Genomic DNA, 13,552 nt, shown 5'->3' on the forward strand with positions numbered 1-13,552 from the left:
TGTCTTCAGTTATGGCAGCCTTTTGAAGGAAGAATCATTTTTAAAAAGGCCAAATTAGTATTCGTTTCTTATCCCACTATACCAGTATCAGGCCTTAGCTTGTGTTGGCAGCACTGGTTTTGCAGGAGAGGGGTGTCTGGTTTAGCAAACGGATTGGTGAATAATCTAAAGAATTTTAAGTCATCCTGTCCTCGAGGCAAATCTTTTTAAAATGAAGATTCATTTTGTTTCTTCCTTTTTCCAAAAGGTGGCGCTGTTATACTCCTTTTTTCCAGGAGTCTGAACCCTCAAAACAGGAGCCAACAAGGTAGAAGAGAAACAAACATACTAAGCTCAGGAACAGGTGTGTGTGGAGGAGTTCAAGTGTGGCACAGGCACAGAGGATAAGGGAGGGGTGAGGAGGGTAAGGGAGAATGATAATAAAGAACCAAGAGGACAGAGACACCAAAGTCAACATGTCCTGGTGGAGAGAATACAAATTTGTCCTTGAAAGGGTCTCTGTTCAATTTCAACTCTGCTACTGACCAGCTGGGTTATTTTAACCTCTGCACGGAGTCTCTTAGTCTGTATATGGGGAATTATATGGGGACAGGCAGTGGTACCCGAACACTGGGTAGTTGACGAGTGTGTGTGTGGGGGGGGGGGGGGGCGGCGGGGAGGGAGTAAACTTTGGAGGAGAAAGTCTGCAGGTCTGAGCATGATGGATGCCTCTAGACCTTGGCTGACTACCCCAGTGCTATCCTGAGGGCTTAGGGTGGGTAGAGGACCTGTGCTCACCAGCCTGCAGAGGGCTTGAGCCCAGCTGATTCTTTCCTGCTTCTCATGGCTGACAGCGCTTTCATGGGAAGTTCAGTCTTACGGACTTTCTGGGTACAGGGCCTTGTACAAGAGACCTGCTCCTCTCTCAACTCGGGATCTCTGCGCGCTGCTGGGTTGTCTCCCACCCGGATCAGCGCGTGGCCAGTGGCCCATCCTCAGTTCCCCTTCCCTTCGGTCCTCAATCTACAGCAGTCCATCTTCTCACGGGGATCACTCACTATCTCTGCCGCCTGCTGCGCCCTTTTGTCTTCCCAGTCCCATGGTCACGGTGGCACCTGCCTCTTTCCCTAAATCCTTTCGCTCTAGGCGCTCACTCAGAGGCTCATTCATTCGTCCACCGCCACACTTGGACCAGCACTCCCGGCGGAGGTGTACTCAAAATGCCATTAGATGCCCTTCCCAGGATGGAGATGGGCAGCTTCCCTAGCCTTTTGTGCTCATAATAAAAGCCTCTGCCAGAACTGCGCAGGCAAAACCAGGGCATTCTTAGGTTTCCACATTTGATAAACGTCTACAGTGCATGTGCAATCCCACCCAAGAGACTTGGCGACTTCACCCATGGTACCTTTCCCCTCCTGCGTCCAAGTGCTGCTTTTCGAACTCCCAGTTTTTGTTAGGGGCATAATCCCATTCTACCTCTTCAGCAGCGATGTAAAAGGTTCTTATCATCCCGTATGGCTGCTCTGAAGGGTCCTTGTTGCCACAGCTGTTGACCTCATATATCTGATTCATACCTCTGGCGAAGTGGTGCATGGTGGAGCAAAACACCCTGAAAACACCTGAAAGAGAAACGGCTTGGCATTGGGTGTGCTGGGCGATTGGGGGTTTTGTTGTTCTTGGTTTTGGTATGCTAGCAAACTTACACGTTTTATCCCAAAATAAATAACCGGGAAGGTAGATTTTTTTTTTTTTTTTTTATCCTCACCCGAGGTTATTTTTCCATTTTTTGTACAGATAGAGTGGGAGGGAGAGAGAGGAAGGGAGAGAGAGAGAAACATCGACGTGAAGGGACACATCGAGTGGCTGCCACCCGCACGACCAACCAGGGCCGGGGACAAACTGCAACCGAAGTACGTGCCCTTAGCGGGAACCAAACCCGGGTCTCTCCGGACCGCAGGCCGACGCTCTAACCGCTGAGCCAAACTGGCCAGGGCAAGGTAGATTTTTTTAAACTAAATTTTATATAGTATTTTAAAATCAGACCCCAGCCTGAGTGTGGCTCAGTGGACTGAGCATAGTCCCATGGACTGAGAGGTCCCAGTTGGATTCCCAGTCAGGGCATGTGCCCGGGTTGCCGGCTCAATCCCCAGTAGGGGGTGTGCAGGAGGCAGCCAATGGATGTTTCTCTCTCACAAGGATGATTCTCTCTCCCTCTCTAAATATTCGATAAAAACATATTTTTTTTTTTATAAAAAAACTTTTTTTCTTTATTGATTTTAGAAAAAGAGGAAGGGAGAGAGAGAGAGAGAAACATCGATGAGAGAGAACATCGATTGGCCGCCTCCTCCATGCCCCACACTGGGAAACCGGCCCACAACCTGGGCATGTGCCCTGACCGGGAATTGAACCAGCAACATTTTTTTTTCTATTATAGTCAATTTATTAAATTGGTTATACTTGTTAAGGTACAAGTAGGAAACCACCTGGTTTTCTTCCCATCCATCTTTTTTTTAAAACTCATCTTTATTGTTGAATGTATTACAGATGTCCTCTCATTTTTCCCCCATTGACCCTTTTCTCCCCAATCCTGCCCTGGTCCTGCCTTCCCCACACTATTGTTTGTGTCCACTGGTTATGCATATATGCATAGAAGTTCTTTGGTTTATCTCCTCCCACCCTCCCTTCCCCTTTACCTTTGAAGTTCTTCAGTCTAACAACCAATTTATACTTCTTAATTCCTTCCTCTTTTTCACCCATCCCTCCAGTCCCCACCCATCTGGCAAGCAACAAAAAGTTCTCTGTATCTACGAGTCTGTTTCTGTTCTGCTTGCTCATTTTGTTTGTAGATTCAATTGTTGATAGATATGTATTTATTGCCATTTTATTGTTCATATTTTTGTTCTTCTTCTCCTTCAGAAAGATCCTTCAACATTTCATATACTTGTTTGGCAGTGATGAACTCCTTTAGCTTTTTCTTGTCTGGGAAATTCTTGATATGTCCATTGATTCTAAATGATAGCTTTGCAGGATAGAGTAATCTTTGTTGTAGGTTGTTGCTTTTCATCACATTGAATATCTATTGCTACTCCTTTCTGGCCTGCAAAGTTTCTTTTGAGAAATCAGCTGACAGTCTTATGAGAACTCCTTTGTAGGTAACAAACTGCTTTTCCCTTGCTGCTTTTCTCTTTGTCTTCAACTTTGGCATTTTGATGATCATGTGTCTTGCTGTGGACCTCTTTGGGTTCATCTTGTTTGGACTCTGCGCTTCTTGGACTTATATGTCTGTTTCCTTCACCAAGTTAGGGACATTTTCTGTTATTACTGTTTCAAATAGGTTTTCAATTTCTTGCTCTCTCTCTTCTCCTTCTGGCACCCCTATGATGCAAATGTTGGCATGCCTGAAGTTGTCCCAGAGGCTCCTTACACTACCCCTCGCCCCTTTATTTTTTTATTCTTTTTTCTTTTTGCTGTTCTGATTGGGCGTTTTCTGCTTCCTTATATTCCAAATTGATGGTTTGCTTCTTGGCTTTACCTACTCTATTATTGATTCCCTGTAAATTAGTTTTTATTTCAGTTAGTGCATCTTTCATTTCTGACTGGTCCTTTTTTATGTTGTTGATTTCTCACTAAGTTCCTTGGACGTCTCCTTAAGTTCCTTGAAGGTCTCACCAAATTCCTTAAATGTCTCACTGAATTCCTTGAGTAACTTTATAACCAGTGTTTTGAACTCTGCATTTGATTGATAGTTTATCTCCATTTTTTTTAGTTCTTTTACTGGGATTTTGTTCTTTTCTTTCATTTGGGACATCTTTGTCTCCTCATTTTGCCTGCTTCCCTGTGATTGTTTCTGTGTATTAGGTAGAGTTGCTATGTCTCCTAGGCTTCGTAGGGTGGCCTATTGTTGTAGGTGTTCTATTGGATCCAGTGGCACAGCCTCCCTGATCACCCCTGCTGGGCCCTTGAGGTACACCCTTAGTGTGGACTGTACAGTCGTCTGTTGTAATTGAGTCTTGATTGCTGTTGGCACATCAATGGGAGGGATTTACTCGGGCTGATCAGCTGCAAGGACTGGCTGTACCCACTGACTATTGGTCTCTGACTACCTTGGAGGATCAGCTATGCAGGGGCCCACCACAAAGAGCAAGCCTTACTTCAGCAGGGCTTTGGTACCCTCTGAGTCCACTTGGTGGTTGGGTGGTGGTGTTTTCGATGTGGTCTGAAGCTGTCCACTGGGTGTGCTGGCTGTGGGGCAAGGTTAGCCACTGCCTGTGTTCTATCCAGGGCCACCTGGCATAAGCTACAAAGTGGCCTGCCAATGGCTGCTTCTTGTGCTGGGCTTGGAGGTGCCCAGGAAAAGCCAAGTTGTGAACCAAGGCTGGCTGCTTCTAATGCCAGGCCTGGGCCCACTTAACAAGTGGTATGAGGCTCACTGAGACCAGATGTTGCCTGTTGGAGAGATTCTAGGAAATTCTGAAGCAGGATCCAAGACAGGCCAATCCTAAGGTAAAGCCTTTGGAAACAGCTTGGGTGGGTCTGAAAGTTGGGCGGGGCAGGGCCTAGGAATCACCAGGGTGGGGCAACCAGTGTGAGCCAGGTTGTGGGAGTCCCAGATATGGCCCCTGTCTGCCGCCATGGGGAAGGGCTCACCAAAGGAACAAAGGCTTCCACCAGCACCTGAGTCAGAGAAAGCTGCCTCTCCAGCCTTCCTCCAGAGGCCAAACAGCTCAATTCTTTCCTATATGTTTCTGGTGCCTTTCAAGCTGCCTCTCTTTCGAGCTTAGCAGGAGTAAGTCTGTGCAGGGGACCTTTAAGAGGAGCTGCCTAGGGCTCTGGCAGCCTCAGCCTCCCTCAGCCTCAGTTCCCACTGAACCAGCAACCTCTTGATGCACAGGTCAATGCTCAACTACGGAGCCGCACCGGCCAGGCAATAAAAACATATTTTAAAAAAATTAAAATCAGACCCCAAGGACCTGTCTGGAGTGACTTAGTTGGTTAAGCATTGTCCTGTGCACATGAAAGGTTGCTGGTTCTGGGTTCTGGGTTTGATCGCATTTGGAAGGCAACCGATAGATTTCTCTCTTTCTCTCTCTCCCTCCCTTCCTTCCTCTTTCTAAGTAGGTCCTTGGGTCTAAAAATAAATAAATAAAATCAGACCCCAAGGGGAATAAGAAATTACTTAGAATATATTTACTTGGGGGGGAAAATACCATTTGAAATTCTTTTGTAATGGAAAAATAAAACTTGTAAAGTTGCTCCAAGAAGTTATTTCTCTGGGTCTTCCCTGTTGTGCACACATATTAGAAGACAGTCATTCCTGAAAAATCACGGATAATTATGATTATCATAGCCCAGTCCAGTGGAAACAGAACTAATTACCTGGAAGATTAATATCATAGTTCAAATTAGGGCACATTTCTGAAGTCATGTATTTGCCCTAAAGGATTTCAGAAACTATAAAGCATAATGTACATGTAAGGTATTATTATTACAGCCAAATGTATTACTTCATTAAGCCTTTGAGCATAGGAGAGTCTCATTACCAATGATAGGTCTACATTATGCCAGATGAAAAGTAAAAAAAAAGTCAATTAAATTTCCCCACATAAAGCCAACCAACACTCATGTATGACTGAGAATTACATAATTTAAAAATTATGTAATTTTTAAACTGAATTTTCTAGATGCATTGGCATCAGGTAGATATATCTTTATTGAACTCACCATAAAATCATATAAAATAAAATTTTTGGAAGATATTAACTCTCAGTGAGATTATTGGATAGATAAATCTCTTTCTCTAGTACATTCTATTCTTAGAGGTGAGTAATTACTGCACTCTCATTAACTATCTATGATGCACAGAGATAGCATTTATCATACTACACATGTCTAAATGTGCCAAATTATCCCTTCAGCCTGAGCAAAAATTATTGGTTCAGTGGGTACCCTTGCACCCCCATGCACTGGTGAGGACCCTTGTGAGAAAGGGACTCTGTGAAACCACAGGGACAATACCTCTGAGGACAGACTTGGAAAGAGCTTCTGCATATGTTGTGTTCATGTTCTTTAATAGTCAAGGAATTATCTCTTCTCAGAACAAAGAGAAGCTTAAGGCCTTGTTTGTGGTTATGATTTCAGAGATGTATACTTATCTCCAAACTAGTTTATTTATAGATATTGAATACGTACAGTTTTTTTGTATATCAATCATACCTCAACGGAGTGGTTTTAAAACAAAGAAAAAGAAAATATTTGAGTTGCAGACTATAGTCTACTTTGCCTATGTTTGGGGCCACTCTTTTTGGCTGACAGATAAGAGACAGGAACTGGTGAAATGACCAAGCTTTTAAGCAGTCAGAGATTTATACTTACCACCAAACATAAACCAGAAACCATTGTCATGAAGCTCTTTAGAAGCCTATAGGGCACATGAGTAATACTCATAGCACTGGAATAAGTAGCCAAGTCTCTAAAAGTATTCCAGCCAGTTCTAGCTTTGAATGCGTTTCAGTGGATTAAAACTATTTGGCTATTTCCCTCCCCTTCCCTTTTTGGTTTTGAAGAGTATGTTTAAAAAAAAATTATGAATCCCTTGGTTTGGGTGATTCATAATTAAACAAGTATATTAACATAGAAAGGTTGAATACTAGAAGTTTACAAGGCACAGATTATGGAGCTCCTCCTCTCAGACAGAAGTTTTGAAGCCCAAACCTCAAGTTCTGGACCAATGGCACCTGGAGACATCCAGAATGCAGTTTCAGTGTTCATGAAGGAAGTAAACATCCATTCATGAAGGACGCAGAGTTGGCAAGTACTCATCTTGAGTAGCATATTGGTTTCTTTCTAAAGCTAAAGAACACGTTGGGTGTAGAAGCATGAGAAAGCACATGGCACTTGCTAGCCTTGTTTTTCATGCAGCGGTAAGCATATGCTGCCACGTGTTGCTCTATATCTCTCATAAAAGCGCCCAAGTAGCTAATTGGCTTGGGAATCTCTAAAAGAAGAGACAAGTGCTGGCACTTCAATGGGCCTTCCACACACTCCAGACCCAGTGCAACTTATCCTCTGGGAACACCAAGGGTGCCCAACAGAATGAAAGTAGCGAAGCCCCCAAATAACTCATCAACTGGGCACATCAACCTCTAAAGAAGGCAGACCAGGCCAAGTCCATAACCTAGAAGCATCCACTGGGCTGTCTGTGGCCGGTAAGATGCTTCAGAGCAGCAACCAAAATGATGTTTGGGTGAAAAAGAACAAAAAAATGTCCTCTTTCTTGAAGCTAAATCATTCATGGATATAAGTCAAAAGCATTCTTCTATGATTTGTGTGGCAAGGTCATTTAGAGGATCTTGCTTTTGCTTTGTATTATTTTAGATCCTTCTCCTTAGTCCTTTACACCATGTGTTTGGAATAAAATAGGATTCTCTTATTTTAATGAAGATTGTACCTCTTCCTACATACCCTGAAGTGCCCAAATTGGACTAGTGTCTTCTGAGGGAGGAACCTAAGAGTCTATGTCTGAAGATAGAAATGTGGTCACCTGAGATGGCCTTGGCAAGTTTACCTGCATGGTCTGGCTGCATAAATACTGTTGTAGAGGTATGGGGAAACAGGGCCAGGGTGTCACGGTGAGTCCCTCGTATGTGGATGGTGTTGCCTTGAAAATAAACTCCATGCATGTCGGTGTCAGTGCCCATTCCAATCATATGCCAGGAAACTCTATCCTTTTTGCACATGGTCAGGCCTGGCTGGTTGCCATACATATAGCCATTGATAGCTAAATGGAAGGAAAAACATAGTCAGAGCCCATTATAATTTTGCAGACATACCAAAAACATGTCTTAGTGAAATCTTATCAGTATGTATGGGGGTGGGGTGTTCAAACTCTGTACAGTAGATCCTTATTATCAGAAAATAGATAGTGGGAAAAGTCATGTGGTGAATCAATTTCAAATGGAAACTGAAATTAACATACTAAAATTGTTATATTTAACAACATATACACAAGAGCATACATAAATTCTAAGAATCAGGAATAAATCAAGTTATTTTCTGGCATCATTTTTTCCTGATAAAATTGTTTGATGGTATAATATAATATCCTTCATTTAAGTTTTAGTTTTGCAGACTATAAAGAGGATCATCATTGTAAAAATATTTATGGAATTTACCAATTTCCATAAAGTCTTCTCTAAAATTTGTTTTATTTATTTATTTAAAATTTTTTTTTTCTTTATTGATTTTAGAGGGAGAGAGAGATGGAAACATCAATGAGAGAGAACATTGACTGGCCGTCTCCTGCATGCCCACCATTGGGGATTGTGTCCACAACCTGGGCAAATGCCCTGACCGGGAATCGACTGGCTACCTCTTGGTGCATGGTTCGATGCTCAACCAGTGAGCCGCACTGGCTGGGCTCTAAAACTCTTGATATGAAAATCATTTTCTTTTCAGATTATTATTCTGTCATCTCCTTCATTAAATGTCTTTCTCAGTTATTAATACATTTAATTTTGTCAAACCCTTATCTGTCAATGCTTAGCATTTGATTCTAGAGGTTATCAGACATTCTTTTACTGATTTCATGGATCCTGCATCATTTGAAAGATTCACAATTAATTGACATTATATTGGCTGTTTGATTTGTGGAGAAGAATTTTTTTGCGGGTATGGGAGAGGAACACTAAGTTTATAAGAAGGTAGAGTAAATAATTTTGTCGTGTGATAACTTTTCCTACCTCAGTAAAATAATTGAAAGAACTTAGAATACTGCTTACTTAGATATGAAGAACTTCTGTATCTCCAGAAATGCAAGTTGTTTTAATCTTTCACATCAACCTCAATCTGTTGATAGTGGCTACTTGGAACAGTGCATAGAGAATTTACAGACCACATTCTCACTCTGTGGGGGGATAAATGTCATGACTGAATAGCACAGTCTGAGGGGCACCTGTGTGCATAATTATGTCTCATGCTTGACGTCCATTAGAGAGATAAAGATTCCATCCCTGCCCCACTCCTTACTAATGTTCATTGTAGAAAAGAACAACAAATATCCTGCATGACCCTCTTATAATCCCACTGTCAAACAAAATTACTTCTTATTTCGGTGTCTGCAGGACCGGCGGTGCTTGGTAATTTTTCTCGGATATGTGAGATTATTATTAGAAATTCCAAGAAACACCAGGGCTTCTGAGAAGAACATCTCATCTTCTGAAAAAAGAATCTTTGATAATGCTTTATAAATAAATTATCTAAATACTGTCCATTGAATATTAATGAGATATCATTGTGATAACTTAGTCCTTGGCTGGCTAGTAGAATCTTCTCTTGCCCTGGAACTTTACTTTAAAGCCTCTTTCTGGAACATTCATTGATTCGTTTGTTCATTCCTTCAGCAAACACCTTAGAATATAGACTTTGCAATAGGGGTGATGCAAAGCCTCTTAGACCATGTGAGGCCCTTTCTCTCTGGCACTGTTGCCATCTTTCTTCCTCCCTCTCCATGCAAACAAGACTGGAGAGAGGATTTAATTTATAATTAATGTAAAATTTAAATTAAAATACATTATTTTCCTTGAATTTTGCTTTTAAAATGACTTATTCTGCATGTCCAAAATATAAAAACATTTCACATTGCCAAAATAGGGTGGGCTGGATCTGACATGGTCCATTAGGTTGCTGAACGTTTTCTGTGTACAGGCCTCTCTGATGATAAATTTTTTTTGCAATTTAGTTTTTCCACCAAGGAATTTGCTGTGTTTCCTCGTTCCTAGTTTAGTTTTCTTTTTTTTAATTGGCTATTAGGAAGGTTGCAAACACACTTTGTATTCAGTTATAACAAAACTTTTTGTAGAAGATGATAATGAAAATGCATTACTCTATGCTTCCCATTGTTCCAAGAGGGAACACTGTTGGAATGGAGCAGCTGAGACCACAGGAGTCTACGAGCTGGTTGCTATGAGTTACTTTGAACCTTGGACTTTTTTGGACTTTGTTGTGGGAGAGGGAGATCAAGGGCTGCTTTTTTAGTTTTCTATGTCTTAAAGGCAATAAGTAGATGTTATGCATGGTCCCAAGACAAGCAGTTTAGCACCTGTTATCTATCTTACAGCTTTGTTTTAAGCACTTGTTTTTTTGTCTGTTTGTTTCTTTTATTTTGGCTGCACACTCTTGAAGACATTTGAGTTTGTGCTCTGGCAGGGAAGGAGAATTGAGTAATTAATCCTAAATGAAGATGTGGAATAGTAATGGCTAGTATTTTACAAATTAACCCTTTAGATACTCATACAACTTGATAAGAGCTGTTTGCTGTATAGAGATCACCTCTAATTACCACCACGGATATCAGACTTAGTGATGTCATTGCCAGGAGAGGGCATTTTGTCAGTAATTTTGTACAATTAAGACTACTGCGCCTTGGCTGGTTTGTCTCAGCTGTTGGAGCGTTGGCCCGTGGACCAAAGAGTTTTGGGTTTGATTCCGGTCAAAAGACACGTACCTCAGTTGCAGTTCCATCCCCAGCCCTGGTCAGAGCCATGTGGGAGGCAACCAGTGATCTGTCTCTCTCACGTCAATGTCTGTCTGTCTGTCTCTCTCTCCTTCCCATTCTGTCTGAAAATAAATGGAAAAATATCCTTGGTGAGGATTTAAAAAGATAAAAAAGATTACCGTGATCTTTGCTAGTTGAAATTTTGTGTTGCCTCATCCAATGCTGATCAAGTATTTGAGAAGTAGTAATTCAGGTCACGACCTCTGAGGCAGATAGTGAGATTTCACCACACCTTATGAAGCCATGAACTGATTTTCTCATCCAAGAATAATACCCAAGAAACCAGAGATCAAGATAGCTAAAGCTTTTCAACCATGTTTCACTTCAAACGCAATGACGCCTTTTGCTTACAGGACGAAAAGTCGTTTTTCATACCATGCATCCGGTTGGACTTCACAAACTCTTTGTCCTCTTTGTCAACATTGAAGGGACGCAGGGTAAACTTCTGAATGTTTTCATCAAGATACCTACTCAGGTTCTCATCAAAGACTGTGAATAGCAGGTAAAACTCCTTGTCTATTCCTTTCTACGGAGAAGAAAGAAATGAATATATGAAAAGTGCAGCTTGGAGGAATTCTCAGCTCTGTTTCACTTTCAAACTTAACACAAAGTAAACAAGGATCAGCTTCACCATAGATACACTGGGTGGTTTTGTAAATCAGAATTCCGAGTATGATTCTGATACGTTTATTACACATCTCCAAAATTCATCTTTCTTGTTATATCCTTCTCCTTCCCTATGCGGGAAATAAGTCCCTGCTCAGGAGACTTTCTCCCTGGTGGGGCTGCAGTTTCGGGCTGGTCGTCCCTGTCTCACACTCCTGACTGTGTCCTCCATGTCCTGCCTCGGCCTCTCTCTCCTGGTTTCACGCCCTCGTCCTCACCCCCTGCTTGCTCCAGACACCCTGGCCTTCTGCTCCTCCATGAACACACCAACCTCACTCATTCCTGCCTCGGGGCCTTTTCATGCTTGTTCCCACTGCCTAGAAGGTTCTCCAGGTTTTGCTTGGGCGGATCCCTTACTCCATCAGCTCTCTGCACAAATGTCACTTTCCCTGACCACCCTGTTTAAAACAATCACTTACCTTCCGCCCTGACCGCAAACTCACCCACCTTACCTTACTGTGTTCTTAATAGCACATAGCTCTACCTGAAATTGTATTTTGTTTATAAACTTACATTTTTTTAATTGTTTCCTCACTGCAATGTAGGCTTTGTAGGAACATTTTGGGTTCCTCTATGTATCCCCAGCTCAAAAAAAAAAAGCCTGGAAAAGCAGGCACCCAATACATGTCTGTGAGTGAAATAGCAAATTGAGATAACCCATGAGACTCCAATATATTGTGTTAATTTGAGTTGATATTGAGAGGATTACTTGCCACGGTGTGTATTCCTAATTTGAGCATATCTGACCACACAGCATCTCAAATTGCTGAAATATGCTTTTCTTTAAAGCTGAAACAGAGAAGTGACTGTATTTCCTGTCCCCTCAATGTCTTTTATTTTCTCTAACGTGCTCCTACCTAATCCACCCTTCATCTGCTGCCTGCTCCAGAGAGATCCTCAGCAATGCCATCGGATCACATCTCTCTCACTTCTTAAAGCGGACAATACCATCTAAACTCACAGCGATCTGGTCCCTGCCTGTACAGTCTCATCTCTTGTCTCTTCCCTCCTGGCACTTTGACCAAAGACAGGCCTAGCTCCTTGCAGCAATCTGAACTTGCTGTGTTCTAGGGACCTCTGTCCTTCATGCATGTACCCCTTAACTCTGATGGTCTGCCACCCTAAGCCAGCCTCAAGGGCCAGCCCAGCTGTCCCACCTCTGTGATGCTTTTCTCACGTCTCATCATGGACATGGATGCAGTACCTTTACACGTACTGCTTTTATTGCACAGTGTTTCAGAAGGCAGCAGTTTAAGATCATGGGCTACAGAAAGAAACAATGTAGGTTTGAACATTTTCACAATACCATGTAGAAAACTGAGGGGAGATAAATGGTCACAAATACATTTTTAAAGATTATGGGCTATGGGAGCAGGCAGAGCTAGGTTCTAATGCATCTGTTTTTTTCATGCTTTTATGTAAGTAGACTGACCATAAATGGTAGCTGGCTCAGGTAACAACTCCCAGGGACAATAAGATGCTTCTAGCAAACCTCAACATTGCCAATGAATGGATTCAATAGGGACAAAATCATAAATACCTAACAAAATGTTTCTAGCATTCAATTATTTTGGTTCAGGTATTTAGCTAATAGGAAGCAGGGTAGTGTATTGAAAAATGATCAAAGATGGATGCTCCAAGTTCCATATTCTACTGCCATCACTACTTACTAGGTGTGTTTCCTGGGCTCAATGTCTCTGAGCCTCCGTTTCCTCAGCTTTAAATCAGGGATCATCATTCTGCTTTGCCTTGTATGACTGTTGTGGTACAGTGTGAATATTCAGTCTTATTGCACAAGCATTATTGAAGGCCATTCAGAGGGCCAGGGACACACTGAACCTCTAGTAGACATTTCCAGGTTTGGTCCTTTGTGCAGGGAATGAGACTGAGGTGGACCAAATATACCATTTAAATAAATCATGCTGTTTCGGATTGGTGAAGTAATTTCTAATGGTTAAATGACTGGATTTTCCTCTTTTCATCAAGGTGTTTAATATCATGTCAACATAGCTTGTGATGCTGTGTCTTGCCACACTAACCAGTGAAACCATTTAAGCCTCTGAGATGGGGCATGTAGAAGTTATCCACATGTTTCTTGTTCCTTTGGCCATAATGATTATCTTCCAGTTTGTAGTGAGGAGTTAATAGCTGTCCTCAACCCTGGCTGCACATTGAAATCACCTGGAGTTCTGATGGACTTGGTCTGGAACACCTGAATACAAAGACGCTGAAGAGGTCCCAGGTGATTCTAATGGGTGGCCAAGTTTGAGAAACTTTGTCCAAGAAGAAAGGATCCCAATTTGCATTCCATGTAGATCTTGGAAGATTCCAGAACCAAAGCAATGCACAGGGAGA

General features: G+C 42.1%; 1 protein-coding gene across 1 annotated transcript in view; it reads right to left on the reverse strand.

The window, feature by feature from the left end:
- Positions 1-13,552, reverse strand: part of HEPHL1 (hephaestin like 1) — a 72,492-nt gene that overhangs the window by 20,520 nt on the left and 38,420 nt on the right. The window contains exons 10-12 of the mRNA XM_036259407.1: positions 10,907-11,057; positions 7,544-7,756; positions 1,385-1,598 (exon numbers count right to left, since the gene is read on the reverse strand). Of these exons, the coding sequence (XP_036115300.1) occupies positions 1,385-1,598; positions 7,544-7,756; positions 10,907-11,057 (578 nt within the window). The remainder of the gene's footprint in view (positions 1-1,384; positions 1,599-7,543; positions 7,757-10,906; positions 11,058-13,552) is intronic.

The sequence above is a fragment of the Molossus molossus genome, unplaced genomic scaffold, assembly GCF_014108415.1.
Source record: "Molossus molossus isolate mMolMol1 unplaced genomic scaffold, mMolMol1.p scaffold_m16_p_13, whole genome shotgun sequence".
NCBI classification, from domain to species: Eukaryota; Metazoa; Chordata; class Mammalia; order Chiroptera; family Molossidae; genus Molossus; species Molossus molossus.